The 16,361-nt window shown below is 46.4% G+C and overlaps 1 protein-coding gene across 1 annotated transcript in view; it reads right to left on the minus strand.

The window, feature by feature from the left end:
* Positions 1 to 2,844: 2,844 nt before the first annotated feature.
* The window catches only part of NPSR1 (neuropeptide S receptor 1), a 1,383,746-nt gene continuing 1,370,229 nt past the window's right edge, over positions 2,845 to 16,361 (minus strand). Inside the window, exon 9 of the mRNA XM_069208133.1 lies at positions 2,845 to 2,935. Coding sequence (XP_069064234.1) covers positions 2,845 to 2,935 — 91 coding nt within the window. The remainder of the gene's footprint in view (positions 2,936 to 16,361) is intronic.

Here is a 16,361-nt window from a genome sequence, read left to right on the forward strand (position 1 = left end):
AAGGATTCTTGGTAACAGAACCTAGTGAGAGCCCCACAAGTCACCCCATCCTAGATTCCCCTCGGTGTCTATTTTTCAAAAATGCACAGGTTTGGTAGGGTTCCCTAGGTGCCGGCTGAGCTAGAGGCCAAAGCGCACAGCCTGGCACTTTCCAAAAAACAAGTCAGATTTCAATGTTAAAATGTGATGTGTCCATGTTGCGTTTCCTGTCGTGGCAGTAGGCCTACCCACACATGAGGTACCATTTTTATCCGGAGACTTGGGGGAATACAGAATAGCACAACAAGTGCTATTGCCTCTTGTCTTTCTCTACATTGTTTTCCTTCTAAATGTAAGACAGTGTATAAAAAAACACGTTTATTTGAGAAATGCCCTGTAATTCACGTACTAGTATTGGGACCCCAGAATTCAGAGATGTGCAAATAACCACTGCTTCTCAACACCTTATCTTGTGCCCATTTTGGAAATATAAAGGTTTCCTTGGCACCTATTTTTCACTCTTTATGTTTCACCAAATCAATTGCTGTATACCGCTATACAATGAAAGCCCATATCAAGGTGCAGCTCATTTATTGGCTCTGGGTACCTAGGGTTCTTGATGAACCTACAAGCCCTATATATCCCCACAACCAGAAGAGTCCAGCAGACGTAACGGTATTTTGCTTTTGAAAATTTGACATCGCAGGAAAAGGTTACAGAGTAAAACATGGAGAAAATGACTGTTTTTTTCAGCTGAATTTCAATATATTTTTATTTTAGCTGTTACTTTCTGTAGGAAAACCTTGAAGGATCTACACAAATGACCCCTTGCTGTATTGAGAACTGTATCTACTTTTCAGAAACGTTTAGCTGTCTGGGATCCAGTTATGCTTTCACACCCATTTCTGTCACTAACTGGAAGAAGGCTGAAAGCACAAAAAATTGTAAGAATGGGGTATGTCCCAGTTAAATGCCAAAATTGTGTTGAAAAATGTGTTTTTCTGATTCAAGTCTGCCTGTTCCTGAAAGCTGGGAAGATGGTGATTTTAGCACTACAATTCCTTTGTTGATGCCATTTTCAGGGAAAAAAAACACGTGCTTTCTTCTACAGCCCTTTTTCCCATTTTTCGAAAAAAACAAAATATTTGCTGCATTTTGGCTAATTTCTTGGGCTCCTCCAGGGGAAACCACAAACTCTGGGTATCTTTAGAATCCCTAGGGTGTTGGAAAAAAAGGATGCAAATGTAGTGTGGATAGCTTATGTGGCCAAACGTTATGAAGGCCTAAGTGCGAACTACCCCAAATATCCAAGAAAGAGCTCGGCAATGGGGGAGGGGTGGCAGTGGGGGGGGGGGGGGGGGGGCAGCAGCTAAGGGGTTAATATTTTAAAATATATACATTTTTTAAGTCTGTATTTTTAGGTTTGGCTTAATGTCAATTTAAACTTTCTATATGTTGTTATCAATGTTTTGGGTTTTTATTTTTTTTAACTTCAGATTTTTTTATAGGTATTTTGAATTTGATGATTTGGTCATTTTAATAGAGTTTAGACATTTTCTTTCCTATATTCCTATTTATTTATCTATATATTTACTGTCGATATTTAGCAATGCAATTGGCATTAAGGCAGAAAGAAGTAATCTCTGTTCTGCTGACAGTAAGAATGCATACATGGAGTAGCTTTCAAGCATGACCATTACGTTTCACTGATATGCCGGGAGTAGAGGGACTCAACGACACAATATTCTGTCAGCACAACGACCTTTTTTATGAGTGTCATTTTTATAAATGGCTTGTTATTTGAGAGCACATATCGCATTCTAGGTACATAAAGCATTAGATTCCGAGACTGTTTCTTCAACTTTATTTGTATTGGTCATATCCCTTGCTCTATTCTGTCTACAAACATATGGTTAAAAGTGAATGTTACAAATAGTTACCATTGTCCTGGAGAATCACACTAATGTCCACAAAATGCTTAGAAAAAGGGAGCAGACTTGATAGATAGAACTATTTCACATCCTTTATGCACAGACGGAATATTTATGTGCCACGTAGGCATCCGTACTTTCGACAGAAGATTGAAAATAACTCGCTACAGACTTTCATATTGTGCTCAGTGTTAGGTAGCAGCTGCCACCATTACAAAAGAACGTTGTTGCTTTCAAACACTCAATGGCACAGATGCTGCTCATGTGCATTATTGTTACCACAAATAGCGTATTAATATACTTTTTATTACTTTTATATACAGGAATTAAAAGTCTGATCTAAAAAATAAAATAACCTACTTAACACTTCATTGTCTTACCTTTTCAGCCTTTTTGCTACCTGCATGGATTCGGCGCTTTATTCCTTTATGTATTTAGTAATTTCCTTACTTTATTACAAATATTCACAATAAATCACGTGTACATTTGGTTGGCTACACGGTTATCTTTGCAAATAGCAGTCAACAGTACAATCACCTGTTTATTGTTTTTACGATGGCAATACCACAGGATATGACGGTACAAATCAGTTTATCATGAATATGCATTAGCTCTGAGGCATGGTACTGAAGACAAATAATTTACAAGGACTGAACTATTAACAAAGTAAGGCCCCCAATTGGTGTCAATTGTAAATGCCCTTTAAGTGATAGCTGAATACAAATTTCGAGACACTCCATAAACTTCAAAAAAGCAGAATATTGTTTTGGCAGATATGTTTGGCAAATCCAACTCAATACTATTTCACACTTGTCCAATAAGCACTTTTTCTGTGCTTCATCCAGAACACAACAGAATAGACAGTAAGCAATGTACACAATTTGCGATAAGCATTGAATAGCCGTTCTGCTTCACAGACTGTGTGCCGTACGATTCAGACCTGCTCAGGTCTGGATAACACCTGCATTTCCAAGCCTTCAGTTTTATCTCTCAGCGTTCCTCCAAGTTTTCCCGATTGCCTATCCCTGGGAAAAAGAGAAAACGGTTTTATTTCTTTGACTTTTCAAAATTCCTTTATCAACCACAAAGTATGTTTTGATTAGTTTAAAAGGATTAATGCAAGATTTGCCAGGAGGGAAACAGTGAGGGTTCATTATACTTAAGACTTTCAAATTCTCCTTATGCAAAATTACCTTTACAAGAACATAGGACCTCATTATGAGTTTGGCAGTCGGACAAGCAGACTACTAAACTCAGGGGGAGGGTGCTATCTTCATACCAGTGGCGTCTTCCCCAAGCATATTACAATGTTGTCACCGGGCTGACCAACAGGATCATTATATTACGTGCTGCTTCCGGGCTGAATGGTGGGAACAGTGCTAAGATATTGCGCTCGGCTCGGGAGCCAAGGCCAATACCCTAGCACACCAGCACAATCAGAATGCACACTGTCTGCAGACAGACAGTGCTCATTCTGATGGTGCTGAGCAGGAGGACCACTGCACTGCCCATGCCCTTGACATGGGCAGTCTGGGCCCCCCGTGGCCCCTGGAACTCACGTTCTGCCATCCTTTCCATGGCAGGGTGACCAACAGGAGGTGACCGTCATTGAAAGGCTGGAGGAAAGCTGTGTTGTAATCAGAATGGCGGCACTGAGTTTAGCACCGCTGTGGCTGAGTACAATCAGACCGCTGTCAGCCCGCCCTGAACCATGTTCCTGGCAGCTTCGGTATTACACTAGCGGGCCCGCCCACCAGGGTTGTAATGTGGCAATCGGATAGCCTGGAGTGCAGCAGTCTGACTGTCCTTGGACCGCCACACTCGTAATGAGGCCCAATGAGCATTGAATGTAACTATTACAGAACAAAACCACTTGAACATTGAATACAGATTTGTTTTGTGGAAGACTGTTAGATATTGTGTTGCTGGTTGACTGGGGTGTGAGGCCTGGTCAAGCAGCAACCACAATCGTAGTCAGGGTACGGAAAAAGGAAACCCTAAATTAATCTGCACTCACCCTCACTGCTTAACTTGAAAACAATTTGCTTACATGTTTCTTTTCAGAGTTCTAAGATTAATGCAGAGGCAGATCTCACCGGACACCATGAAGACAATTTCCATGGGAGAGAGTCACTTTCTGGCATGTATACGTTGTATGATGCCTTTACAGCGTTTATGATCTAATTGTTGAAAGATTTAATGGCCATTTCACAAAGGCATTTATGTGTATGTTGTAGTAGTACTCCTGTATGTGAAGTAGTAATCCTGGGTATATTCAGAGGATATTCATACACAATTAAGTAAAATAGAAACAACTGTACCCTCCTTGCACCTTTACTAATAGGTAGGTGGGCATTTGAGGGCCAATTCACACTGGCTTTTATGAGTAAGTGAACAGGTAACCCTCTATGTGGAGTAGTAATACTGTCAATATTCAGGTAATATTTATATCTAATCTTAACAATCATTTGCAATTTTACTAGTGGGGATGGTTGTCTGAAAGAATATTGATGCTGAATACACTGTGTGGACAGAATATTGTGTCCAAAATATAGAAAAACAAAATATTGAGAAGGTAAGTGCAAATAGTTAAGTGTAGATTTACTATTCTTAACTACACTGTGCATATATATATATTCAAAGTACATATATATGGAGTTAGTTTGGTAAACCTCTGTTTATCCATAGAAACTTACCTTCACAATATGTATGTCCTCAATATTCTTGACACGATATTTTGTCCATACAATATTTTTTCTACACTACTTTTGTCCAAACGCCCTAGGGATTTGGACATTTTGGTTCCCATTTACAAAGGCATGTAAAAGAACACTCCTGTAGTACTACTTCACATACTCATAAATGCTTTTATAACCAGTCCCAAAACATGTACTCCTCCACACCACTTTTTTATATTAGGAAAAAGTCCAGAAATAAACTCGTGCCACATCTATTGGAAGTAAAATCTATCAGTGCAGGGCGTGGTCTGGCGACGCGCAGAGATGGCCAACTGATCCCAGAGCTCCGAGAGGTGGGGGGCCCTAGACGGGGACGGGGGGCACCCAGAAAGCCGTGTGGCTCCTTAGATGCGCCCTAGGACACCTTCAGAGAGCTGGGCATTTTCCACACTATACGCGGCTCACTGCCTGTGAGGGGCAAGTGGGGCCTAGATGGCAGTCTGTTACAGCGGCCTCGCGTACCCGGGAACCAGAGCTCCCGGAGTGCTTGAAACGGGCCATGGGACCAGAGCCCCACCAACACTGCCACTGCCATCAAAGCGGTCTAACGATGGTCCCTCCTTCTACCTCTCTCTCTGAGACCTTTCCTGCCTCCATTCCTCTCCTACCGGCGGGGCTCTACCTGCTGATGTCTGTTTTGGCCTGTAACCACACAGAGAGCATTTGGCAGTGATGGACGAATGACTGGGGGGGAGTGACATGCCTGTTACCAATTTGGGATCCCCACCCCCCTTAACAGGATCAGCCCCTCCCCACCAAGCTTGAAGCTGTGGACAATGAACTGCCGTACTGCGATGTGCCTCGCCCTGCCTCATTGGGAGTAGCTTTCAGTGTTCTTCTTCTGCCTACCCTTTCAAGGTCGTATACTCATTGCCTACACTCTGTGGGCCGTTGCGCCAAAGGACTATCACGAGAACCCTAGGCAGACTACCTCAAACCACAATCGCTCAAAGATACCACTGGTCACCAGTTCCAGCTATCTTCCTCCCCACACAATACCATCAGTGAGGCTCGGAGATGTGGTGAGGATAACTTGGCGGAGGGGATCATAAGAGGGTGGAGCCATAGGTGAGGACTCTCTGCGACCCAGGGTATGTGGATACCCTGCGACGCCTGCACACTCTACCTCACCTATACTCTGCTTCTCCTATGACAACCGCAGTCGCGAAGTAACCAGTGTGGCCCTCTGAACCCTCTCTTCATCTTGACCAACTAAGCACGCAAGCCAGAGGTGAGGCCTTAGGTCCCTGATCCTATGGTACCAACAGGAGGAATCTGTCAAAGAGATGCTCAGAGGCAAAGCGGCAGGTAAATCCTCTGGCAAACCAGCAAGACAATTCCTCTTCTCCCAAGCCCTCCACCATACGTGCTCCATGTCCTCTGCCAAGGGACTGCAACCAGCTGAACTGCCCACGCCACAGCCAATCCAGAGTAGGAAGCACCAATGGACCGCATACTTCAAGAAATTACAGTGGTGGGCACAGACTTGAGGGCATGGACTCCGCTATATTCTCGCTGGCCGCAGAGATGAAGTCCATATGATTAGACATTGCAGGGTTCCAGACTAGAGTGTTGAGGCAGTAACAACAGGTAGCGACAGTGAAGGACCATCTCAACACCACTCCGGACCGCAACCAAGAACTTTTGTATCTCCACAGTAAGCTCATTGATTTGTAGTACAGGAGCCACGGAGACAATGTCTGTTTTTTTTGGATTCCTGGAACAAATCGAATGGACAGACATACAGACCTTCTTGCAGACAACCCTCCCCACACTGACAGGCTTAACTTTCAACCATCCATCGGAGCTTCAGCGGATACACCTCCTGGACCCAAAACAACCTGATGGAGCATCCAGATCCCCTCCAATCATTACCTCTCTCATGTGCCACGGGCAGGTCCGTCAACTACTGCTCATGTTTCGATCTCATTGACCATTCCGAACAGGAGACTATGAGGTACGCATCACAGCGGACTTCTCGAAGGAGACCAACGATCGTCGAAAAGCATTCCTGTCACTCAGACCCCAGCTATGCCAACTGAATGTGAAATATGGTCTGTTCGAACCAGAGGACTTACGTCTCTTCCTGGACACCCTGTCTCCACAAGTAATGGATACGACTCCTATGATCCGGCTTTCAGGACAGACTGTTGGCACTCAGGGCACACCACCTCCTCCAACCTCCTTGGAGGTAGGACCCTGTCACAATAATGACCCTAACCTCAGAGGCAGGGATCCAGAGAGACTAGTGAGGGTCTATGGTGATAGAGATCAAATACTACAGGTGGTGGCACACCATACTCAGCTGTTGGAGAGGGAAACATCTTGCCCCCCTGTGAAACCGTTTCCTGCCCCCACCTGACGTCACAGCGATGGCACGCAACATTTGATGCCTGAGAGGCTAGATCGAGCTGTGGAAATCTCACCCCAGTATCAGCAGACAGATGAATACCTTGCTGCATTGTGTTAATTATTAATTACGACACCCAACTTGAGATGTGTTTAGATTATAGTTCAGATTTACTAATTAGTCAAGATACATCTAGCTTTAAATTCATGTCTAAAGCGTTGCTTTTTCTCAGAATTCTGACCTCTACGTCTTTCTTTCTACCCACCTCCTTTTCTTCCTCTACTTGCTTTCTTATCGCCCCGTTGGCATACCGGGGTCCAGCTAGAACAACTGCAGGAACATGTAATGTATTGAATGTAAAACATAGCATGTAAGATACAGGATGCAGTGTACAATCCCCCAGCAAAACTGAATAGGGCTAATAATGAGGCATAAGCCCTCAATATCTTATTTAAAAATTCCATGATGTATCTTTTATATTGTTTTTCATGTTTAAACTGATGTTGGAACCGGGCTGATTAGGGACCCCGGATTCTGCAATTGTAAGCCGATATTGTTTATGACCAGGCTCACCCCAGCATCGGCGGCCAGATGAGTACCTTGCTGCATTGTGTCAGTTGTTATTTACGACATCCTAGTGGCGATGTACTTAGATTATAGTTCGGATTTACTAGTTAGTCAAGATACATCTAGCTCTGAATTCAGGTTTATAGTGTTGTTCTTTCTCAGGATTCTGACCTCTACATCCCTCCTTCTTCCCCCTCCTTCTCTTCCTCTACTTACTTTCTTATCGCCCCGTTGGCGTACCAGAGTCCAGCTAGAACAGGAACATGTGATTTGTTGAATGTATCACATAGCATGTAAGATACAGGATGTAGTGTACACTTCTCCAGCCAAGGCTATTAATGGGTCCTAAGCCCATATTGTCTTATTTTGAGAATCCCAAAATGTATGTCTTTTTTTTCATGTTTAAACTGATGTTGGAACCGGGCTCATTAGGCATCCCAGATTCTGCGATTGTAAGCCAATATTGTTTATGACCAGGGTGGTACTGAAGGTTCCATTATCCCATACCCACCCCATACCAACTGCTCTTATGCATGCAGTGCTATATTGTGCCCGCCCTCTCTCTTTGCTGCCTTGGGACCCTCACCCGGGACCCTGGGGCTTCAACACTTCCACACTTTCATACTCAATTGCATAAGATCAATCCTGAATCATGATTATAAATCTTCTACACCAGCGGCTCACTGTGCGTGCCCTGCCCCTGGAAGGGCCCCACCCAGCTGACTGTGTAGGCTCCACAGGTCTAGACCTGCAGTCCACAGTTTTGGACTGTTCGGGCTCTACCCCTACCTGTAAACAGTAGACCCTCCTCCCTCCCCCTCTCTTCTCTCTGTCTCTTTCTTCTCACTCTCTCCTCTTCCTTTATTTTTCCTCTCTCTTGCTTCTACTTCTTCTCCCCCTTGACTGGCTTCTATTCTTTCAAGTACGAGCGCAGATCCTTTATATGCCTTCCCCTTACCACCCTCCCTGTTTGTTTTTCTCCTTACCACTTCCTCCAACATAGGAAGTCCGCTGTGTTCTCTAGACCCAGAAGTACCCTTTTTATTCCCGCAGACTCATATGACAACTCCTTGCATAGGGACCACTCTGCCATTGACGACAGTATCATGGAATGTTCATGGGCTCACACACTATATCAAAAGAAAGAAGGTCCTCTCTTATTTACGATCAAAACACACAGATATTGCCTTCTTGTAGGAAACATGTCTTTCGTCCTTGGAATCCAAAAAAACTGCACTGTGACTGGATGGCAAACTGCTTTATAGCCGTAGCCAACCGTGCCCAATCGGGAGGCTTTGGCTCTTTATGCAAACATTGGGTCACAATTGTTCTTCGCCATTCCTTACAGACTGAGGTGCTTCAACATGGTCAGACCCGGATGGCCGATGTATCCTTTACCAAACTCAGTCATGGAGGTCGCACACCATGCATTGGGTCCATTTACACCTCTGGCTTCTCCCGGCCATAAAACCATGGTGTCTAACCATATCACGCTATCCGCAAGGCAAAGATCAATTATGTTCCCACATCTCTGCCTATGTAACTGACAATAAAGGTTCGGTCTCCCCTCCTCAAGGCTTCTGGGCAGCAGCAAAGGCGACAATCATAGGACAGCTCATGAGAGACGCAGCCCTTGCTAATGCCCAGAGACACTCTCACCAACAAGAACTAGAAGGATTAATAGCAACATATACCCGCGATTATACGGTGTCTGACTCCCCGGTCACGTGCTGTCATCTTGAGAAGGCAAAGATGGAGCTCAATCCATTATATACATCCCAGGAAGAGTACGCCCTGCAAAGAATGAAAGGCAGACACTATGGCCCTCATTACAACCCTGGCGGTCGGTGTTAAAGCGACGTTAATACCGCCAACAAGCTGGCGGTAAAAAAAATTGGATTTTGTCCCTGGCGGTAACTGCCATCAAAGACCGCCACTTTAACACACCGACCGCCAGGGTGGTAACGGCCTCTGGGCTGGAGACTTCGGTCTCCAGCACGGCGGTCGTCACATTCTCACCCTCGGGATTATGACCCGGCCTACCGCCATGGTTTTCGGGCCAAATTTTCCGCCACAAAAACCATGGCGGTAGGCACTATTAGTCACTGATAGGGGTTTCCGCCGCCCCCTCCCTCTCCTGCCCCCGCACATATACACACTCACACTCGCACCCATATACACACATACACACACGCATATCCACCACCACCCACGTATGCACACATACATACCCACACACTGCAACACACACCAACATACTTTGTCACGCACATGTATTCGCAACACACATCACTCACAATCACTCATTCACGCACGCATTCAACGCGACTCACACCCGCATGCACGCCTTCCAAAACATACACACACACCCCAAACATACACACATCACCCCCCTCTCCTGTTGGAGAACCAGACTTACCTGCTTGCAAGGGGTCCTTTAGCTGGAGATGGTCCGCGGCGCTGCTGACAGCAGCAGCGTCCACCAGCAACACACCATCAGGCTGTATCATTGGTCATGATACGGTCGGAAGTGTTTTGCTGTCGTGGCGGTGCTGCTGTCAGCAGTGCTGCCTTACCACCATCTGCTGCCATGACCGTCGGCTGTGTTCCACCAGCATTCTGGCGGAATACCGTCGGCAGTCATGATTCACATGGACGGCTGGTAGTCACGCAGCAGCATGTTGACGGCCATCGCCGTGGCGGTAGGCGGTAGTTACCGACAATGTTGTAATGACGGCCTATGAGCCGGGCAGAAAGGCAGATCGGTTGCTAGCTGCCCAGATACGTCAGTGGGAGGCTGTGCTCGCCATCCCTACCATTGGGGATGTTGACGGGACACTCTTCACCCTCCCACAGGACATAGCTGATACATTCAGATGCTTTTATCAGGCCCTCTATACCCCTGAAACGTGAGAGGATCAAGACAGACTGGCTGCATTTTTGTAGGATGCCCGGATTCCCAGTCTTACCGAGGAGGGAAGAGGGCTACTAGGAGGCGAGATCAGCAAAGAGGATGGATTCCCAGCGGAATATTACAAATGGACTGGAGCAGATACAGTGGCCTCCCTCTCTGAAGCCTTCCGGGGTGCGGAAAATACAGGATCCTAATATCCTATTTCTAACAGGGCGTCCATAGCGGTCCTCCCGAAACCAGGAAAGGACCCCTTACTATGTGGCAGCTATCGTCCCATTTCCCTTCTTAACAAGGATGTCAAGATACTGGCTAGCATTCTGGCGTCTCGCCTCAACAAAGTCTAATCCACCACACCCAGGTGGGTTTTGTACCCAGACGCTCCTCCAGGAACCACCTCTGCACTTTAACATATGCACTCTTAGACACCAGAAACTCCACAGAGGAGACTGTGGCTATCTCCCTTGACACTGAGAAGACCTTCGACTGGATCAAATAGTGATATCTTTTTGAGACCCTGAAACGCTTTGGTCTGGGTGATGGGTTCATCGCCAAAGTCCGGTGGCTGTACGATTCACCAACGGCACAGGTCAATTGTGGGGGATTCCTATCTGACGTGTTTTCCATCAAACGGGGAAACCAACAGGGTTGTCCACTGTCACCACTGCTATTCCTATTGACAGTTGAGCCCCTGGCAGCTACTATCTGGTGGTCACCCGTCATAGCTGGCATCCCTATCCCTGGAGGCCGCTCCATAATTTACTTGTATGCAGACAACATATTTCTCACACTTGCGGACCTCTCACGTTCCCTCCTAGTGCTGTGAGATATCCTGGCAGAATTTGAAGCACTATCAGGATACAAAATAAACTGGGAAAAGAGTGAAGCTCTACCCCTGTCCCCAGTAACCAAGAGTGCAGCTCTCATCACTCTCCCAGTTTCCTGAAAACAATTACACCTTAAAAATGCCATCATTAGGGGCCTAGCCCACATTGTACGAGATAATTTGGAACCTCTCCTAGACCGTACCAAGCATGATTTTAAAAAATGGTCCCAACTGGGGCTCTCCCTATGGGGGAGAGTACAAGCTGGACTCATGGTCACTCTGCCATGGTACACTTATGTGATAGGGATGTAACCACTATTAGTTCCTCTGTCAATGCTCAGAACGGTTGAGGCCTTCATACGTAAATTTGTATGGGGTTCTCTTTTCAACCATGGCTCTCCAAAGCTAAACTCATTGCGCAGTGGGAATGCGGGGGACTGGGATTACCTTCCTTAGAACACTATGGGGGTCATTCTGAGTCTGGCGGGCGGTGGAGGCCGCCCGCCAGACTTCCCCCCTCCAAAATACCGCTCCGCGGTCGAAAGACCGCTGAGGGTATTTTGGGTTTTGCACTGGGCTGGTGGGCGACCGCCAAAAGGCCGCCCGCCAGCCCAGTGCAAAACACCCTTCCCACGAGGACGCCGGCTCAGAATTGAGCCGGCGGAGTGGGAAGGTGCGACGGGTGCAGTTGCACCTGTCGCGAATTTCAGTGTCTGCAAAGCAGACACTGAAATTCTTTTTGGGGCCCTCTTACGGGGGCCCCGCGACACCCCATACCGCCATCCTGTTAGGATGGCGGTATGGGGTGTCAGAATCCCCATGGCGGCGCAGCAAGCTGCGCCGCCATGGAGGATTCAATAGGGCAGCGGAAAACCGGCGGGAGACCGCCGGTTTTCCCTTTCTGACCGCGGCCAAACCGCCGCGGTCAGAATGCCCTGCGGGGCACCGCCAGCCTGTTGGCGGTGCTCCCGCCGACCCTGGCCCTGGCGGTCCGTGACCGCCGGGGTCAGAATCACCCCCTATGTGCTGGCACTACATCTATTGCACTTGGCCTTCATGCTTCCGGTGTATCCGACCTAGCCTTGTGGGTCAAGGCAGAACAAGTACTCTTGAATATGCTGTAAGGTCTGGACCTGCTTTATGGTTCTAGGGCCTCCCAGCAACACCCTGCTCATCCAGTTATACAGACCTTGCTGGACTCTTGGCGTTGGGCTCACCGCCTGCTGGGAGTGATCTGCGGATTCACACGCATGCGCCACTCTGGGGCAATGCTGGTTTCTTGATGGGGGGAAAGTGGATGACTGGGAGGTCTGGCGGGCTAAGGGCTTCCACTCCATTGGTTAATTCTTATACAATGGGATGCTGAAATCGTTCCTAGCGTTACAAGCTGAATTTGGGCTCCCTGCCAATGTTTTTGGCAATACCAACAACTTTCACACTGTCTCCAGAGCCGTTTGGGGACCCACTCTTGGATCCTACAACATTCCCTGGCGCTTGAGTATTTACGAATCTGGGGCTCCTTTCAGGAAGTGACGTTGGGGCTATACAACCTCCTGAATCGACATATATTCTCTCTACCCGTTCTCACCTCCCTTAGGACCCAATGGCAAACCCAATTGCAGGTAGATTATGATATGGAAGAATGGACTGACCTATTGGAGGCACAGGAGCTGGGCGCTTGAGAGGCAAGAATGAAATTTTGACTTTTTAAGACTCTACAGGACTGGTACTGGATGCCCCAGAAGCTTAGAGGAGCTGGATTATTGCCCCACACGACTTGCTGGTGATGCCCTCACCCACGTTGTGATTTACTACATATACTATGTGACTGTCTGAATATACAACCATATTGGGAGGCAGTTGGGGTCACAGAGAGATTTGACCCTTGCTGCCCTCTCTCCCAAACACCCTGCTTCTTTTTAATGACATTGGAGATATCCAAGGCATGTCCCGTATTCAACTCCACCTATTGCATACAGTGCTGACCGTGGCTAAACTTTGTATTCTTCAATACTGGCGTGCAGTAGTACCTGCCCCTCCCACGACGAATGGCTGTCAGCAATGTTCCAAAAAGCTGCCCATGAACGTATCATATACACCCTACAGGACAAGACAGAGATATTCCTGCAAACATGGGCCCCCTTTCTCTGACTTGCAAATAATTAAACCTCCTTCTCCTTACTCTATATCTTCCTCCCCTCTTCCTTCGCCCTTCCCTCCCCCTATCCCCTCTGCCAGTTGTAATCACTTGCTCACCCTTTCTTTCTCTCTCCCCCCCCTTTTCTCCCTCTTACCTCCTCATCCACATACTATTTCTCTCTATTCCTCCTTCCTTCTGGATCTTCCTTCCTACCTCCCTTTCTCTTCTCCTTTCCTTTCTCTCTCTCCACCCTTTCTCTCTATACCTCTCTTTGCCTTCCCTACTTACGCTCCCCCTTCTCTCTATCTTTTCCCATTCCTCCTGCATGCAGGTCCATCCCCTCTGTCTCTACAATATGATATCAGCCCCTGGTGTTTAATATTTCTCCTCTGACACCTCCACCCTTCCTTTGTTGTGCTGCTGCTCCTAGCTGCATTATACATGTGCACGGGGCTCTCTAACTGTTATTGATGCCCAAAATCTTTCCCATCCGGAGAGCAAACACATGATCCCTTGGGTATACTGTCCCTATGGGTATTGGTGTTGAGCCCAGCCCTGTGCCACCGCCTATGATCAGCATTGCCACCTACTACTACCTGGTTTTCCCTACAGCTGGCAAAAGCTGGAGACCCTACACATGCTCCTACATGTGCTTGCTCATAGCGCTCAGTTCTTATGACATTAGGACACTACAGATATTTGCTGAGGTTACGACTGCTGTTTACGATCTCGGCTTATTGCTTTTGAAGGAGGTTTGTTGTTGTTCAGCTCCCTTTTTCTGCTCTTTTATAATGCCCTTGTGTAATGTCAATTGTCATGCATAACTCTGTTTTCTTGTTTACCATTTTCAATAAAAAATTGCAAAACAAAAAAAGAAATCTATTAGTGCAAGCGTGGGACATAGATGCCTATGAAAGAACAATAATTGTCTTCATGTAAGTCGAACATACATGTTAGTCATTGTCCTTCTCAGAGAAATTTTGATGATCTCACATTTTCTACTGAAATCATTTGCACACCCCCCACACTTCTTCACCCAAAAAGCTTTTACACACTAAAGGGAAACAACAGGGAGCAACTTCTGATCCAATATAAGGGTAGAAGGTTTTTATCAGATGTCATCAGCACAGGTACATTCTCAAATTCCACGCTCCTAACATTCTTGGACTGGAACACCACTCAGCTGATCCAAAGGATAACAAGTCTTCTTCAGATTAAACCATTGTTCAGCTTCCACTCAGGTGAAAAATCTTCCAAATCACCAACAATGTCTAAAAAATGTTTTGTTCTCCATCTGTATCTTCTGTGGGTAGTTGCCTTGGAAACAGCTATCCAGGTACAGTCACAGAGCACCACATAGGTAAAGATTTCTTTTGGCACCTAACTAGTTTGCCATTTTTTTAACAGCGCCAAAAACACAATACATTCAGCTGAATAGAATGAGTCCATTTAATGGCTCTATATTTTAGGTTTCTTAATGTTTATTAGATTATCATTCAGCCTGTGGTGTTATTGTCTCTTTGACTTAGCAGTGTCAAATATGAAACTCACATTATTATTTAACTACATTTGTTTAGCCATTATGGCCCAGATTTATACTTTTTGACTCAAACATGCGTTAGCGCAGGTTTGTGTCACAAAGTATAGCGCCATTCCAGGACGCCAGCCGGATGCCATATTTAAGGAATGGCACAAGCTGGTGCTAAGGCCCAGTTAGCGTCAAAATAAATGACGCTAACCGGGTAGGGGAGGTGTAGGGCAAACTGGAGGTTGTGGGGGAAAGACTGGCGCTAGTCAAGTCAGAGTATGACTCTAACCAACCTGACTAGCGTCATTTTTTTGATGCACAACCCCCATGGACATCACTCCTGTCTTAGTGAAGACAGCAGTCATGCCCCGCAGCCCAATGGCCATGCCAGGGGACTTATGTCCCCTGGGCATGGTCATTGGGCACAGTGCCATGTAGGGGGGCCCAAGTTAGCCCCCCATGGCACTTATAAAAAAAATCAAAAAACTTACCTGGACTTACCTGGGGTGGGTCCCCCCATCATTAGGTGTCCTCCAGGTGTGGGTAGGGATGGGTGGGGGTGTCCCTGGGTGCAGGGAAGGGCCCCTAATGCCTGCCCATACCCAAGCGTTAAACAATGGCGCTAAGCAGGCTTAGTGCCATTATTTAAGGCCCTCCTCCTCCCATGCGTGATTTTTGCCGGGAGGATATATAAGGCACAAGGGCCTTAGAGTCATTTTTTGCCCAGGAATGCCTACCTTGCATCTCATTGATGCAAGGTAGTTTTACGCAGGCAAATAATGACGTTAACACCAATATTTTGACACTAAATGGATCTAGCATCAAAATATAAATATGGAGTTAAGTTTGCGCCGGATTTGCGTAAAACAAAATGACGCAAATCTGGCGCAAACAGAGTATAAATATTTGTTTGTTTCTATGTGTGCTGCAATATAAAGCACACAGAGAGGAGCCAAATTGCCATGAGTGATTGTGTATGTGCAGGAATGGACACCTTCCCACACATAAACAATCAAACCTTATAATGCAGACATCCTTGCACAATGGTGCAAGGATGCCTGTATTGGCGCTAGGCAGCTCTATGTAATGCCAGCACAGGGGACAACACAGGGGTGCACCATATGCAAATGAATACAGTGCATCTCTGCGTTGTGCAATTGACGCAATGGGGCGCTGCCACTCTGAGTGCAGCGTTGCGTGCCATCATTCCACTACTAGTGAGCTTGACCCATGTGTGATGCACAATGCTACATATAAGTACAACCACAACTTTGGGTCAGTGACATGTCAGTGAGCCTCCACTGGCAAATACATTATGTCCCATGTCTACAGCCGATGCAATACAATATTGATGTTATACTATCTCATGCAGAGGATGCTGGCTTACCTCC

This window comes from Pleurodeles waltl, chromosome 2_1, assembly GCF_031143425.1.
Source record: "Pleurodeles waltl isolate 20211129_DDA chromosome 2_1, aPleWal1.hap1.20221129, whole genome shotgun sequence".
NCBI classification, from domain to species: domain Eukaryota; kingdom Metazoa; phylum Chordata; class Amphibia; order Caudata; family Salamandridae; genus Pleurodeles; species Pleurodeles waltl.